Source organism: Pipra filicauda, unplaced genomic scaffold (genome assembly GCF_003945595.2).
Source record: "Pipra filicauda isolate LSUMZ 115617 unplaced genomic scaffold, ASM394559v2 scaffold16_size7369187_pilon, whole genome shotgun sequence".
Lineage (NCBI taxonomy): Eukaryota > Metazoa > Chordata > Aves > Passeriformes > Pipridae > Pipra > Pipra filicauda.
This window is the reverse complement of record NW_024104207.1, coordinates 2,359,129-2,375,869: the sequence shown is the minus strand read 5'-3', so window position 1 is coordinate 2,375,869 and position 16,741 is coordinate 2,359,129. Positions and strand designations below refer to the sequence as shown.

General features: G+C 40.6%; 1 protein-coding gene across 2 annotated transcripts in view; it reads left to right on the top strand.

Moving 5' to 3' along the window:
• Positions 1-10,203: 10,203 nt before the first annotated feature.
• Positions 10,204-16,741, top strand: part of THBS2 (thrombospondin 2) — a 34,446-nt gene continuing 27,908 nt past the window's right edge. Inside the window, exons 1-4 of one of the 2 annotated variants that reach the window (XM_027741120.2) lie at positions 10,204-10,453; positions 11,867-11,941; positions 12,878-13,434; positions 14,907-14,991. In XM_027741120.2, coding sequence (XP_027596921.1) covers positions 11,872-11,941; positions 12,878-13,434; positions 14,907-14,991 — 712 coding nt within the window. In that variant the 5' untranslated portion in view covers positions 10,204-10,453; positions 11,867-11,871. Of the gene's footprint in view, positions 10,454-10,504; positions 10,705-11,866; positions 11,942-12,877; positions 13,435-14,906; positions 14,992-16,741 lie in introns of those variants that run through there. The other variant, XM_027741119.2, reaches the window with a different exon arrangement.

The following is a 16,741-nucleotide window of genomic DNA, read 5'->3' as shown; positions in this document are numbered from 1 at the left end:
ACTTCAATGATGCAGAAGTCTGATGACATTGTAATTATATCTGGGACTGAATTTCTAAGAAAATCAGCATTCTAACCAGGCCAACTCTCAGAAAAGAGCTTCCATTGTCTTTTTTCCAACAATAATTTGAGAAAATTTTCTTTTGTGTTCTTCTGCAGATCTGATTTTTGGAGGCCATATGTGTAAGGCAGTTGGAAGCCAGTGATTTTCCTGGCAGAACTAATCACTGCAGATTTATAGGATAAAGTCAGACTGTGTCCTACCAGGAGCAGAAGTCACTACTGTATGTTTAAAAGATGATAGACACCTCCTTAACTGAGATAGGAGCAATGGTCCATGAGCAACTTGTGTACCTGTGGCTACACCACTCACGTGATTAGCCAGATATCTCTCAAGCTTGTTTGAACTACAGCGTGGTAAGTTTAATTGTACAGTTTCTCCGTGACATGTTAAAGCCATCAATCTACTGATCATCTCACAGCAGTCTTTTAAGTGACAACAACAGAGGCACACACATAACTCAAATTTACATCCTATTCATACTGGAGTGATGCACACCTCTGAGGAGAAAGCAGGGTGGAAAGACAAGTTTACACTTCAGCATAAAAAAGCGGCTCTGTAAGAGCCAATCAGGGTATTTAGTGCAAATAACCTCATCCTCTGGTTATGTGTCATCCATTAGCTCCCTTCAGAAGGCGGTTTAAGACACTAGGAGCAGTATTTGGCTGAATATAGCCTACTTCATAGTTCATATATTCCTACAAGGAACCCTAGGCTGGCTAAAGAGATTGCAGCCCTTCCATCTACAGAGTGAAATGCACTATTTTAGAGGTAGTGTCTAGCTTTACTTCTCAACCCAAGAAGCTGAAATAGTAATTCTAAACGAAGGCCAGGGAATTAGGTTTTCATTAATTACTAAAAACTTGATTTCCAACAAAGAACTTCGATCTAATTTTGGCACACAAAATGTAGACATAATTATTTATGCTCCAACTACTGCACTAAGTTACTTACAGTGAAATGAATCTGAGAAAATCATAACAAGAGAGCACTGAATTAATAAAGGACACAAACCAGGAGTTCGCTAACCATCCATGATGGTGTGAAAAATAACCAACTCTTAGATATCTAATAAACTTTCATGGAATTTGAAAACACAAACTTTATTATTTTGAAAACGGCTCCTCATTACATGTAAGAATGTGGTCTCAAGGGGACTCATGCATATAACTTAATGAAAGTTGTAGCTACAGTTCTTAGTCAAAGATGTTGATGCAGGGAATACGCCTTACTGCATACTTTATTTCTTCTCTGAAGAGAAATTAATCACAGTTGTTCAGGAATGTCTTTTGGAGATCTAATCTGAACAGGACTACAGACTATCTATTAACATCCTCTTAACACACAGTAATATTATGCAAGCCATACAGAAAACTGAAATTTCAAACTACATCTAAAAGTCTTTAAGACGTTTAAGTCCTTTCAAACAGCCATGCTATTTTTCACCTAGTATCCTAGTATCAGTGGCAGGAATATCAGTTTCTCTCTCATGTTCTATAAAGAAATTGAAAAACAAGCCCACATAGAAGCCTACTTCTAATGAATTATCGGATTACGTGTCCATAGACTTATACTATAGTAACAAGTCGCTCTGAAGGTGCGCTGAGTTGCTAAAAAAATGGAGGCTCAGTTACTAGCTGCTTTTGAATGTGGGAGCCACTGGTATTTTAGTATGATTTTGGATGACTGAAAGAATAAATAAAGATATATAGCCAGCTTCATGTAAAAAGGACTTCAACACTTCTGGGACACAGAAAGTGGTATTTGGGTACCTTCCTCTGCCATCTGCAAGTATATCAAATTGCCACAGTAATTCTGGGGCCCAAAGAAAGGAGAAAGCACTTGTATAATTTAACAAAATAATTGATCAAAATTACATTATTTACTTGGGAAGAAAAAGATGGTTGACTTTTTCCATCTCAGTACTGAAAGCATTTAATAAGAAATTTAGGAGGAAAGCTAGTGCAAAAATGTTATCTTATCTTCCATATGGGCATTTCTCATTCAAGACCATAGCCTTACCTATACATCAGGTTCCACTTCAGTCAGAGATAAGAATATACATATGTACACAGAGTCATTGATATCTTCTCCTGATAAGTGTAACAGATGTAACAGTACCTAATTAAAATTATTCAGATTTTCAGGACATCTTCCACTTTAAAATACAAAAACACCTCAGACATGACTCATCTATGAAATAAACAGTTCAGTGAGGAAGAACTATTATAGACATGATATAGAGGAGTATATCTTGCCAACTACTAGGAAGATTTTTAGCAAAAAATTTCTTTCAGATTCTAACATAAAATTTCATCAATGTTGTATGTTTTAGAATTTTGTTTTTAACTCAAGGACAGAAATTTAATTTTCCTGGAGAACAGGATCAAGAAAATAATGAAAGGCTTTTCTGAACAAAATTTTATTTCTTTTGCTAACATGTATAGGAGGAGTTTGTAAGTTATTGTCCCCAGAATTAATATATATTAATATATATTTCATAAAGGAGAAGAGAGAACAAATCAGATCTCAGTAAAGCGCAATGAACTTAAATACTGAAACAAAGAGTAAATGAAGATAGGAAGAAAAACTGGATAAAAGCAAGATGTATTTACCAAAGGAAGCCCATGGTACCTTTTGTAGAAGGAAAATGCAAAATGTAGAAGACCTTTTAGAGAAGGAAAATGCAAAATATTTAATTCTGTAATTGTTAGCAAAACATTAAGCCCCAGTGGCAAATGGAGAATTATCCATTAAATTTCAGGAAATGAAGACTGCTACATGAGCTGGACTTTTGAATGAAGAGTCATCCAGGTTGGCAGATAAGCAGCTAAAAAACTGCCTTGGCCAGGACTTTTTCTGAAGGCTGATATTGAGCTGGTTTCTAGATGTTTTTTGGATGGATTTTTATAAATATGCAAGTGGTTAGACCTGTGAGTGGGGGTAGAAAAATGAGGAATAACAATAAGCACAATTCAAATTAAATGACTAATTGGCTTGTTTGCTATTTTATTTTTAAGAAAAATGTATTAAATTCAAATTAAAGGCAAATTACAGGTTTTCTGCTGTATTTGAACAAAGGGTGTCTGATGACAGGATTAACATATAGAATATATTTAACCAAAACAAAGAGAAGTAAAGCTACTTATTTTTACCCAAGCTGAGGCTGAACTTCAGTGGCTTCAATCTAGCATAACACAGGTAGTTTACAGGGATAATGCAACGAAGGACTCACCTTTGAGCAGTCACATACTTATGCTTTCACAAATGCAGTAACAGAACACCATGCAAACCTCACCAACATGTTGGATTCCACCACCAGCGACATGCACACAGGCTCATCCCCACCTCTGCAAAAACATTCATACAATTGCAAAAATGCCACAATCATCAGCTTCTTTTCTCTTCCTTAATGTTATGAACCACGGAAATTGCCATGCAAATTTAAAATGCAGTATGTGATTAGTTGAGAGAAAAATTAGAAGCTTTATGCTAAGCAGAGCTTTTCTTGAACTAAAACCAGCTTTGTTCTTTGTGGTTTCATAGAAGTGAACATTATCACAACATAAAATACTAAAATACTAAATAACTAAATAAATGCAAGACAATAATGAATACTAATGTCTCTCTTCATTTGGCTGAGTATCAGTCCATTCCCTTGCGCCTGTGTCCAACACATCATACAAGCATTCATGGAAAGGAAAGTGATGTAATTTTAAGAAAGTAGTGTTGCAGGAGAAATGCAGTTAATTCCTGTCAGGTAAGTAAACAAGTAAAAATACTAAAATCAGTAAACCATGCATAGGTTGAATTTTATCACTCTTGTTTAGCTTGTCATTTTTTGTTGCCAGAGAAAAAATATAAAAGGAGGAATAAATGTCTTGAAGGGGAGCAAATTGCAGTTTTCTTATAGTCTAGTCACTGATGTGAAGCCAATTACTTCTTGAATAGAGGAAAACATAGAGCTAATTACAAATTAATGAATAAATTAAAGGCAAGAAGTAGGAAGTCACTGTGTGGAGATAAATGGCTTTGTTTCTGGTGCATGCTATAATAAATATTTTTCCAGCATTTCATTATATGACTTTACCAAATTCAGTAGTCTATGGTTATCATCAGGGCAAATTTCTCCCTTTTCACTTTGCAAGAGAACTAGTGGAACAGAGAATATAGCAGCAAAACTGATTTTCCTCACCTTTGAACTATGTCAGAGGAGAGGTTGAAATTACTTAGTTCTATGTGAATGATGTCTTGCAGAGCCATTTCAGAGCAAAATGGATGCTTATAAGCACAAGTACCATAAAAGGCCCCACTTTTAATACATATGGCCAAATATTTGTTTGGAAGTGATGGTGTGCTAACTGTGGAGCTGAAATGGTGCCATCTGAGTCCTCTGAGCATTCATAGATAAGCAAGATGATTTGGATTTTAAATGTTCATCAACAATGCAAGTAATAGTTATATGAGCACACCCAAATAATTAATGTGCTAGGGGAAGCTGTGGTCTGAGTGTGGATGTTCTTATGAGGGGAAAAAGAGACAAAACATATATTAAATTTAAAAAAATAATATAGGAATTATTTGTTCAGCTTTATTCTTCATAATTATTATCAGGCCACAGCTCAGTGACACTCCTTCTCCCAGTGAGAGACACATAGCCAGCTGTAGTAGTTTCATGAATTGCCTTTTTTCATCTCTTCACTTCATCCTGTGGGACTCATGACTCCATCTGTGGGAGTTTTGAACATATGGAGAGATATCAAACCCCCAGACTGTTCTCTGTGGCCTTTCAAGTTTTTGCAATCAATTTCAATTCTTTTGAGTTTGTTTTTTTCTTGGCCTGTTGGAACCTTCATTCATGCAGTTTCTCTGCCCAGTTGTGCCTCCTGATCTCTTCAAACTCCATGAATCCCACATTTCAGAGACACACTACCTGGTGAGTCCATACTTTGCTGTCAGCTGGAGACCCTGCTGTACCTACAGAAAAATGCGGGTCAAGGTGAAGGGTTCAGACGCCCAGGGCCCTTGCTGGGAGGGGGAAGAAAGCATAGCAAAGGCATCACTGTCAGGCATGGGACTGCATGTCAGCCAAGGAAAGGGACTCCTGTCCTGTGTTTGCACCTAAAGTCTCATCAGAATGGGCCCCCTCAGCAGTAAACACATGCAACAGTGGAAATAACCCACGTTTCACATGTCAGTTCTTCAGGTAAGGCAGGGACCCATCATGATACTGGTGAAACAAAAATGAGGGTCTCATTGCAATAAAAAAATTCTTTTTTAGGCTGAAATCATTCAAACATTTGGTATAACTTGTTAAGCTCTCAGTAAGCATTTACTACTTTATTTCACCTGACTAAACAAAACCAAATTAGGCCCAAGCCTTAAAAAGTAGTTTGGCTCTACCCCCTTCTGAAATGAATGGCATCTTGTATCCTGAACAACTTTTAGAATCCAGCTGGATTACTCAAGTTACAATTTTAGTTGTATTCATTTGCACCTCTGCTAAAAACACCATCTATTTCAGTATATTTTCCTTGTAAATAAAGATTGAATCCCATTCATCTAAAAGCTTTGAGATTTGGGTTGCCTTTGAACATATATAAATACAACAGACCAAATCCCATTTGACAGACAAAAAGCACAGTACTGCAAATAAATAAAAATTACAGTATTACAGCCTCAACAATAAGGATAGCCTTTGTTATTTAAAAGTCAGTGCTGTAGTGATGTATTCTTTTACAAGTGAAAATATCAATACTTCTGTAATAGAATGTGAAACGATGTAAAAATGTCATTATAAAAGCAGGTCTTTGGGTAATAAATCTGTTCTGAATCCGGTAAAAGGGTTTTTTTTGGAATCCAGAGCAACAATGTGGGATTTACTTAACATTTTCAGTGCTCATTTGCATTGCACTTGGTAGGGGAATGTTCCTTTTTGGAGGCTGAAACTACTTGGCAGTCCTAATATATTCAGCAGCTCACATGTGGGGAAAAAATACAAAAAATCTATAAAATGGTTAAGGACGAAGTCAACTCTTTGTAGATGGATATTTGCTTTGTCATATGTACTGTAAGAACAAGGAACAAAAGTTTCCAGATTAAAGTTTCCAGCCATGAGTTGGAAGCCTTGAGTTCCAACTAACGGCTCTTTCCATGAGTTACTGTGTGACACCAGTTAAAGCATGTAGGAACCAATTTACCAAAACACTTAAACGTGCCCTTACCTTAAAACTCAATGTTGTGCTGCTGAAACCACTGCACAAGCTTTTGTATACAGCACTTTGTTGAGTAAAGATGAAGTTTGTAAATGGGTGGTAGCAAGACTTCCCTCTTTGACAAGTTTGTTGCAAAAGTACAGCAATTGTGCTTGTGCAGTCTATGGCCATTTGTTCTGATAGAATGTGTTGGCATTTTGGATATATTTTATACCTGGGATCTGGATATATTTTATACACGGAAATTACTTTAGGAAGGTTTAAAAAAACCCAACAAACCAAAGTACTTCTCCCTCTGAATCAAAAAGCAGAAAACTAAGTACCTGATTATGATGCACATTTTTAACTAGCACCAGAACTTAAACGAAAGCATACATAAAGCTTTGTCAAAAATAACTTTCTCCTTTATCATAGATGAATTCACTCTCCCTTGTGTATTCTATACCAGGACTTAAAATCTGCATTTAGCTGGAGTACTTACAACATGATGTCTGAGGAAACACCCAGCTCTCTCCCTGTCTCTACTAGCTCATTCAAAAAACTGAATGACTGGGTCACGTGCTCATCTCAAGTCATCGGTTTCAGTTTTGGATCCTTGCTATAGTGAATTATGAGAATCAAACTTCACCACAGGAAGAAGAAAATGAAAAAGTCTTCAGGACTATGGGACAGCATTTCAGAAAGAATGTTTATCAGCATCAGGTGAACATCCAGGACTGAAGGATAAAACCTGATGGACTCCTCATCATGTTCATGCAATTAGATCCATTTCAATTAGTAGGGATGCTTTTGTGGGAAAAAAGAAAAAAAAATTGATAAGAATTTCACTCAGGTAAAGTCACTGACTTTGTCTTTTGGATCATGCCAAAAGCATGAAGCTTCAATTTTATTGGAAAAGCAGTAAAACAAAATTTTTAGCACGTATAGCATATTCGACTTTATTGGAATTTCTTCTAATGTAGGAGAGTTCAAGCCTTGCCTGAAGTCAAGCTAAGTCACAATGTCAGTGATAACTCCTAGGCAAAACCATGGAATATTTGGTGGAGATCCATCAAATCGCAGTTCTTTCTGAGATAGTGCCATACCAGAGTCATGACATTCCCCATACTGATTTTCAGTAATGCATGTCACCTCGCATGATGCTCACCTGATCCAACATGGAGGGCCCCTAGGGCTGATGCAGAAGGAAAATAGTAGAATGAAAAAGGCAAAGGGAGGTGCATAAAGAAATGAGAACTTAAGGAACTCTGCTCGTGCCTGATGTGCCAGTCTGAAGCAAAATACAATGGAAGGTAAAACACTACAGAAAAACATTACTATGAGATCTACTGTTACCTCAATTGTGTTCCTAGATGTTAGTAAATCTGACTTTATAAAAATCTCTCTAATTATCATTGTTCACTTTCACCTTGTACTGAAAAATCAGGTAGATTGAGAAATGTGAATGTAATTCCAATGTTTGCATGTGCACATTGGCTAGCTGAGGAAAGCAAAGTGCATATTTGTTTCCTTGAGACTTTCCATCAGGAATCTTCGAAAGAAGATTATTACCTCTTCTGAGGTGGCCAGAGGAAAGTGAGCAGTGAGCATTTTCACAATCGTGGAAAGAACGCAACCAAATCTGTCCTCTCAAAGGTCATTGTCCTATAGATAAGCAACTAAGCTTGAAACAATATGCTATCAATCCTTCATTCCTGTAACACCCACAGAGATGGAAACGAGTTTTGCTATGACATAGCTGGTTAAAAGCAGTCACAATAAAATGTCTCTTTATTGTCATTTTACTGACTTAAAAACGTAAAAACGCTTCACATATGCATGTACAAATAATGCACCACATTATCTCAAAGACACTTTCCTGGTCTCTTAAACACTTTGCTGCACTCTCTTCTCCAACTATAATCCCAGAGCAGCTTCCTGATGAGAGTTGTGCCAATGCTGTTCAAAGTCTTGTGGAAAACACACCATACAGCTACATATATAGATATAAAGACTCTTACTGTAGCAGGGAGAATGAGCAAACTTAGTAGAATTTGAGGTTTTGTGAACATCATTAGCTATTTTTTAAAATTCTTGAGGTTTTGCAAAACTGAAAACCAAATGTCATGGGAAGACAAAATGCCCTCTCCCTCCTAGCTTGGCTCATTCCCCTGGACCTTGTGAGAAAGGGGAAGGCTCCTTGGCTCTTGCTCCCCTGCAGGGCCAAGGCCAGCCAAGTTGGAAGGAGATTCCATGGCAAAAGGAAAGGGAGCAGTGCTTGCGTTGGCATTTTCTGCTCTAGTGACAGATTGAAACTTTTGAAGTCTTCTGAGTTTTGAAACTTCAACAACTTTTTCTACTGGAATTTCAAATTGTGATGAGCAAAGTTAGTGACTTCCTATGCTCTTTCTTCTTTCCTTTTTTTTTTTTTTTTTTTTTTGTGTTAACATTAGTGAAATTTGTCCACCTATACATTTGGCAGGGCTCCATTTCTTGGATTCTGAGGGCAAATGAGCCAAATCCATGCCTCTTTAAATTGGCTGAAGGATCCTTCCACGGATATTCTGCAATCCCAGTTCAGGACTCAGCAGATGGGATCCTGGTCTTCTCGTTTGACTTCTGAAATGTTTCCACATGTCAGGGCAGGTTCTGTGGACCCACGACAGGGATCCATTCTCCTGTTCCACGCAAAGCATAGTGCTGGCAGCTGCGCTGGCTACTCCTCAGTATGGTGACCATTTAATTCAAGAGTTGTTACTGAAGTCCTTGCCTTTGGAGATACCTCCCAGTCCTCCCAATGTGAGTGGGATCAGCCTAACAGTGACGTTTCTTGTGTGCCACTTGCATTACCCCAAAGCAAGATTCCCTCCAAGAGGAGCATGCTTCAGTAAGCCCAGAACACCTTCCTTGGAATCAAAGGCTTCTTGTGGAGAATAGCAGGACCAAGGTGCTGGGCTCACTTGAGGAGCTGCTGAGTGACCTCCACTGAGCACTTTACCAATGGAGTGGGGGGGATCACTGGGGCAAGTCTCGCCTTTCATAGAATCATAGAATCAGCCAGGTTGGAAAAGACCTGAGATCTGAGATCATCAAGTCCAACCCTTGATCCACTACCACTGTGGTTGCTAGACCATGGCACTAAGTGCCACATCCAGTCTCATCTTAAAAACCTCCAGGGACAGAGAATCCACCACTTCCCTGGACAGCCCATTCCAATGCCTGATTACCCTTTCTGCAAGGAATTTCTTCTTAATATCTAACCTAGACATCCCTTGGCACAGCTTAAGACCATGCCCTCTTGTCTTACTGATAGCTGCCTGGGAGAAGAGACCAATCCCCACCTGGTGACAGCCTTCTTTCAGGGAGTTGCAGAGAGTGGTGAGGTCTCCCCTGAGCCTCCTCTTCTCCAGGCTGAACAGCCCCAGCTCCCTCAGCCTCTCCTCATAGGACTTGTGTTCAAGTCCCTTCTCCAGCCTTGTTGCTCTTCTCTGGACTTGCTCCAGCACCTCAATATCCTTCCTGAACTGAGGGGCCCAGAACTGGACACAGTACTCGAGCTGTGGCCCCACCAATGCTGAGTACAAGGGGAAGAATCACTTCCCTGGACCTATTAGCCACACTGCTCCTACTACAGGCCAGGATGCCATTGGCCTTCTTGGCCACCTGGGCACGCTGCTGGCTCCTGTTCAGCTTCCTGTCAATCCAAACTCCCAGGTCCTTTTCCGCCTGGCTACTCTCCAGCCACTCTGTGCCCAGCCTGTAGCGCTGCAGGGGGTTGTGTTTATTCCAACAGCCGTGCAATTTACAAATAAAAAGGGAAGGCTGGGTTTTGTTGCGGTGGCGGCAGGAGCACCGAGCTCTCAGCCGTCCGGGTGCCGCTAAGTCCCAGGGGGAGCCAGGACAGGCCAGAGGGGCCGAAGACGCGCTTCCCTCCCGCGGGAACCGGGATCGGACGCTCCGACGGCGGGTCCCGGCCGCGCTCACGCCCCCGCTGCCGGGGCCTGGCGCCGCCTCCCGGGGGCTGCTCCGCGCCGGGGCGGCCGCGCTCGGGCCCCCGCCACACCGACTCGGGCCACTCCCGCCCCTCCGCGCCGCTCCGCTCCGCTCCCCGGGGGGAGGCCACGGCCGCTCTGCCGGCCTCCCGCACCGCCCCTGCACCGCCCGCCGGGGGCGGGCCCGGGCCCGCGATGGCCCCGCAGGTAGCCGAGGTGGGGAGGGGGCGGTGGGGGGTTATGTCACCGCCGCGGAGGGGCGAGCCTGGGGCGCGCCCCGGCGCCGCTGATTGACAGCGGGGCCCAGCCCGCAGCCCATAAAGGCAGCGGCGCGGGGCGCGGGGCCGCGGAGGGACTTGCGAGGGCGGCAGCGGTAGCATCAGCATAGCATCGCGCTCCACTCCCCAGCGGCCTCACCCCGGCAGAGCCCCACCGCACCGTCGGCTCCCCCATGCCAGGTGAGGCGCAAGGCGGGGAGGTGCCGTGCCCCGCCGCGAACGTCCCTGGGGGGCGGCTGCCGCCCGGGGGGGTCAGGGAAGGCGGCGGGGACTGCTCCGCCCGCCGCCCGGTCGGAGCTCGCCGTGGGCAGCCGCCCGCGCTGCCGCCCCCGCGGGTGTTCGGGGAGCGGGATGAAGGGAGCGGCCGCGGGCAAGGGGCCGGGGGGCGGTGTGCGGCACCCTCGCTGCCCGCAGCAGCCCTGCCCGCCTCCGTGCCCCCCGTCCGGGTAGGGACCGACGGGGAACCGCTGAGTGCGAGAGGGGAGGCAGGCGTCCTGGCGCCTGACGGTAGTTGGGTGTAGCGGTGGTACCCTGGGGGTGACAGGTAATAAGGATTCCCCGTAGGACAAAGGGAATGCAGACAGTAAGAGGTGGCGGTATCCCCGAGTCCTTACAAAAATTTGTGGAGTTGGCAGTGCTGAAGTGATTTGGCTGTATCTGGAGGACTGGATGCCTGTGCATTCCGGGGAATGCTTCTGCTCCATTCATTGTGAGTGCAGACACATATGGAAATGCAATTATGTGGCTTATAACTGCATAGTGCCAGACGGCAAAACCAGCATCACATTAAAAGTCACTTTATCCAGCTATGGATGGGTATGGAGAATTGCATGAATGAATAAATTAGATATAGGCATCTATACACACACACACACAAGAAAGAGAAGTTTTTATGCTGGTACTGAAAAGTACCCCTATTACTCAGAACCAACGTCTAGTGAGATCCCATTATCCTACAAGGATTTTTACCTGAATGTTGTGCTCCAAAGTAAAGGTATAGCTAGCAATATGCTGTATCTCCTGTAGTATCATCTGGTCTCTGCCAGCTACTGAAATTTTGTGGAGAAAATAATGTATATTTCTGTACTTCTTTCCTTTTTTTTAATTAAAGGCATTTAGATAAAATGGAGCTTTATCATCTATACTTCCTCTTCACTTGATGTCGTTTTATTTCTAGCATCAAGAATAGTCCCAAAATTAGTATTAAAAGAATCAGACAAGATAAAAATTATGATTTTATATGTATAGTTGCTGTTTATGGCATTTCATGAGGTAAATTAAAATATTTGACGTTGATAAATATTATTTCTCTAATACGTACTACGTTTTGGTTTATTCATAGGAGTAATGCTGCAGAGGAGAGGGCTGTTGTGGCTTGCTGTCTTGATAACCCTGTGGGTTTCCTCAAATGCTCAGGGTAAGTTCTGACACTTCTTAACTAGATATAGAGTAACTTTCAAAGCTAAAAGTTGGTGTAAAATGTTGGCTTACCTGAGCTAGAATGGGCAAAGTAATCATAAAAGATTTTTTTAGAAGTGCCTGGATTAGTTTTGGTAGGCGTATCCTACCAGTGAAGGTTCCGCAATAAATATCCAAAAATTGCTGTCTTTAAAAATTATTGATCAAAATATATATAATCTCAGAAATAATTACTATTATACTTTTCTGTGCAGTGGAAATGTACGGTGAAAGCAACATAAACAGAATCACTGAGTAGGATGGACATTTTAAAAAGACAGAGGTAGAGAAATAGACGTCTACAGACCAAATATAAGTAGAATGCAAATTGGCAGAGTGCCAGACCCTCATTTATGTCTGACTTCTTGGTTGGAATCTTTAAAAAACAAATCCCTTGCTTCCTGTTGTCACATAGCCACATGGATTCCCATAATTTGATTTTTATTAGCTGATAGGCAAAACATAGAAATTGCCTCAGCTTCCTTATCCATTCATATATATTAAAAATATTTAATGAATAAATTACTGCACGCATCCATGCATAGGCATATACATGGTATGCAGCATATATATATATCTATATCTATATATCTACAAGTGTGTACTATATAGTGCTATAAAATATAAAGCCACGTTTGATTATATAATCAAAAGTATTTTTATCTGTACTTATAGAAGGAGAGAATTGTCATGTAGATGAAAATGACAGGTAGAAAATATGATTCACTTGCATGCTAGTAGAAAAAGTTCTGTTTGTGGAAGTAGGAAAGTACTGTGTTTACTCTGCTGGTCCTTTCATCTGTCACATGATTGCAGTTAGTGAGTATAACGTGCAGAGTTGTTTCTTGTAAAACTTTTTGTAGCCACATTGTCACGTGCTGTTAACTTTTTTCAGATGGTGACAAGGAAGAGGAGACTACCTTTGATTTACTTCAAGTCAGTAACATAAACCGAAAGACAATCGGAGCAAAAGTGTTTCGGGGTCCAGACCCCACTGTCCCAGCATATCGTTTCATTCGGTTTGACCATATACCTCCATGTAAACCAGAGAAATTAAAAAAGATTGTCAGACTAATACGACAGAATGAGGGCTTTATCCTTTCAGCCACCCTGAGGCAGGACAGGCAATCCAGAGGCACTATCCTTGCTTTAGAGGGTCCTGGCATCAGTGAGAGGCAATTTGAGATAATTTCCAATGGCCGGGCCAACACCCTGGACCTTATCTATTGGGTGGATGGCTTCCAGAATGTGATTTCCCTGGAAGACGTGGACCTTGCTGACTCACAGTGGAAGAACCTCACCATGCAAATAACAGGGGAGAACTACAACCTCTATGTTGGCTGTGACCTTATTGACAGCTTCATCCTGGAGGAGCCTTTCTATGAACAGCTGAAAGCAGAGAACAGCAGACTGTACGTGGCAAAAGGATCCATTCGGGAGAATCATTTCAGGGTAGGTGACCTGCAGAAGCTTAGGTCTCTAGTGAGGTAAGAAGGTAACTGCAAGTAGTTTGAGAAGATGCAATAGGCGCAGTTTTTTTCTAGCACCTCTTGGATTTGGTGGGGTCGCAGGTGTTCTCAAACAGGCTTTCTTCAGAGTGTGTTTTCATTAGTTCCTGGGTCTGTATTCTGCGAATTTGGGGTTCCTGAAAGAAAAGGACTGGTAAAGCAAAGTCAAAGTCCAGGAAAAGTGTACAAAACCAATTTTTGGGCTTTCCTATGCAGCCTTCCATTTTCTTTTCCAGATGTAAGACTTCTAGACATATTGCATTTTTGTGGTGATTTATAGAATTCTTTGGAAATTTTTTGAAGAATTGTTTTTCCATTGAAATCTATCTATTCCGATCATAAAAACACATCAATATTTTTATGTCTTATTTGAAAGAAGAAGAAAAAAATGAATTTTTGATGGAGCTGAAGTATGTGGTGTTGGTCCATTCCCTAACAGAACATCCTGGTTTGCCATTTTGAACATTTAATTTCAATTTAAATTGAAAAAAAAAGTTAAAAAGAAGACAAAATAAATAGAATAAAATATTTTGATCAGCCCTGTGAATGAGGATTTTTTTCCTTTTGTGGAAAGCATTTAAAATGAAGCAATTATAAACTTTCTGGTTTTCCTGTCAAATGAAAGTTACCTTCTGCCTCATATAGTGATGTGATCTGGTGCAAGTGCTTTAAGGATGACATCTTTTCGCTGACAGCTGAAATCAAACTTGAACTCATGGCTTCAAAATGTCAAAAAGGCTTTCTTTCTCATCATGTTGTGCCCTCTAGTTTTCAGCCAGAGCATGACATGCTGGAGTGGTTCCATGGGGTGACCAGTTCTGGCAAGGACATCAGAAGTTGTTGCCACAGCTTCTGTGACTAAATTTCTCCATCAGTTGTGCTTATAGAGTTGATTCTGAAGCTGTACTGTTAAGTTGGTTGCTGAAACAATCTGGTTTTCAGTTTTGTTTTTTGGGGTTTTTTTATTTTTTTTTAAGTGAAATGGATACAGTCTGGTTTTATAGTGTTGTCTCCAGGTAGTGTCAGCACAATTGAGGAAGCAGTGAACTATGGTGCCTGGGAATAACTGGCTAAGGATGGAAGTGCAGTGCTGAAGGAAAGTTGGCTCTGACCTTATGATTAATGTCTTGTAGAACTACAGTCTAAAATTCACTGTGAAAATGGAGATTTGAGCTCATAGCAGATTACTACTTTTATAAGAACTTATTTCAGAACATACCTAGTTCTGAAATTGTATATAACAGAACCATAAACACTTTTTTCTATGTGTGTGAGGTTTAATGCCTTGTAGACTGTTTTTAATATATTTACTTATAGCTAAATCCAGTCAGTAGCATGGGAGTGAGACAGATCAGTTATCAGTTACTCCCAAATTGATCCTACTGTTTTTAATTGATTTTTAAATTATTATTACAGGGTCTTTTGCAAAATATTCAGTTAATCTTTGATACTTCAATAGAGGATGTTCTGCATAAAAGAGGATGCCAGAGAAGCCAGTCAAGTAAGGCTTTTTTTTATCTTATTATACTGTTCAGTTGACTGAAAATTTGAAATGTCAGTGATGACGTATTATCCTAAAACAGATCCCTTTGAAACGAAAAAGAGAATTAATTGCTTTGTGGCGGTAATAGAAGTATATTTTTAGCTATCTTGAGATACCATTTCTACTCTCTAGACTACTGTTTTAGTTCATGTTGCTTAGGTTTACAACTTTGAGCCTCTTGTTTTTGAGAGAAAAGCTGTCGAGCAAGAAATTAACAGAAATAGAAGGAAAAAAAGCGTATGTGTAAAAATATCTACATTCTTCAATGAGTTTTCAGTGATTCTTTGAGCACGAGACAAGTAATGTTGCTTCTGAATTCTGCTTCTGACTGTCAGTGGGCACATGAACTAGTCTGCCAGTTTTAGAGACACCGAATTCCTTGGCAATAACTTCATTGACTGGAAGAGGCTTTGGGTTTGAATCCCAAAGTATTGTTAATCAAAACAACCTCAGGAAAATAAGAAATAAAAGGAAGAGATATGGAAAGCATGTATATGACAAGCTGACATGTTCTTTTTAGTCCAATTCATGCTGACTTCACCAGGAGGGGAGGAGTGTATTGGAGTGTACACTCCTCTGTGTGTAGGAGTGTTTGGATTCCTCATGAAAGAATTGTGATTAATTGTCAAGTATGCGCTAAGGTTTGTACTGGAGCTCATGGAAGGTTCTGTCTGTTTTACTTCCCATTATCTGTAACTGACAAGAATCAGAGCTAACTCAATCTATCAGAGGAATGTGGTGGGTGCACAAGCCACTCAGGACTTCAGGGTTTTGTTTGAAGCTCTTGCCATCGGAAATACCATGATTTTTGTCACTTTGCTAAAACATGTGACATAGAGCCAATCAGTTAAGCAGACTGAGCTCAATTTTTTTCATTGTTTGTGCAAAACCCAGAAATTAATCTATAGCAGTTCTTGACTCCTTTAAAGGGGGACAGAGTATTGAGATTTTGTAATAAAAACACTCTAGAAGGTATATAAATGTGTGTATATATATATGTATCTACAGGAGTGTGTATGCCTAGAAAAATTAACTGAGCTCTCTAGTCAGTTTTTAAATGTTGATAAAAAATCTTGATTATTTCATATGTTTCAGAGATGTGTCCTGGTGCAGAATCTTAGTCACAAGTGTGATGGTGTGTTAGAAATGAGTCAAGTGGGCTAGAATGGAAGTGGCCTTAAATGGCACAGGCAAGAAGACGTGGCCTGATATTGGTGGCTGTCATCTTTCTCAGCCAAGCTGCTTTCTGTACTCAGAAATTACTTGGAATTACTGATTACTAGTTTTCAACTTTGTTAGTGGAAGTAAATGCTTAAGAAGCAGAACTGCTGTGGGAAAATTTAGGTCCAATTGTAGTCTGGATAAAAGGATGATTTCACGAAGGATACAGTTAGATAAGATATCCTTTGACATTTATCAGAGGAAACAAAAACTCTAGAAGTCAAGGTAGAACTTTGAGGACACATCCAGCAGTCAGAGGCAGAACAGTCTCAGTCAAGTGGATGGGATCCCTAAGTGTAGGTGGATTGCAACAGGAAAGCCAGTGAAAGTCAACGTCTACAAATCTTTTATATTATTATTGGTTGATTACCGCAAAGGGAAATAGTGTGACCAATGTTTTGAAATATCACTAAGCAGAAATGAGATATCACTATACTTCTACTATGAAGAGGAAGCCTATGGGAGCCTAAAAGAATAATTTGAGTTC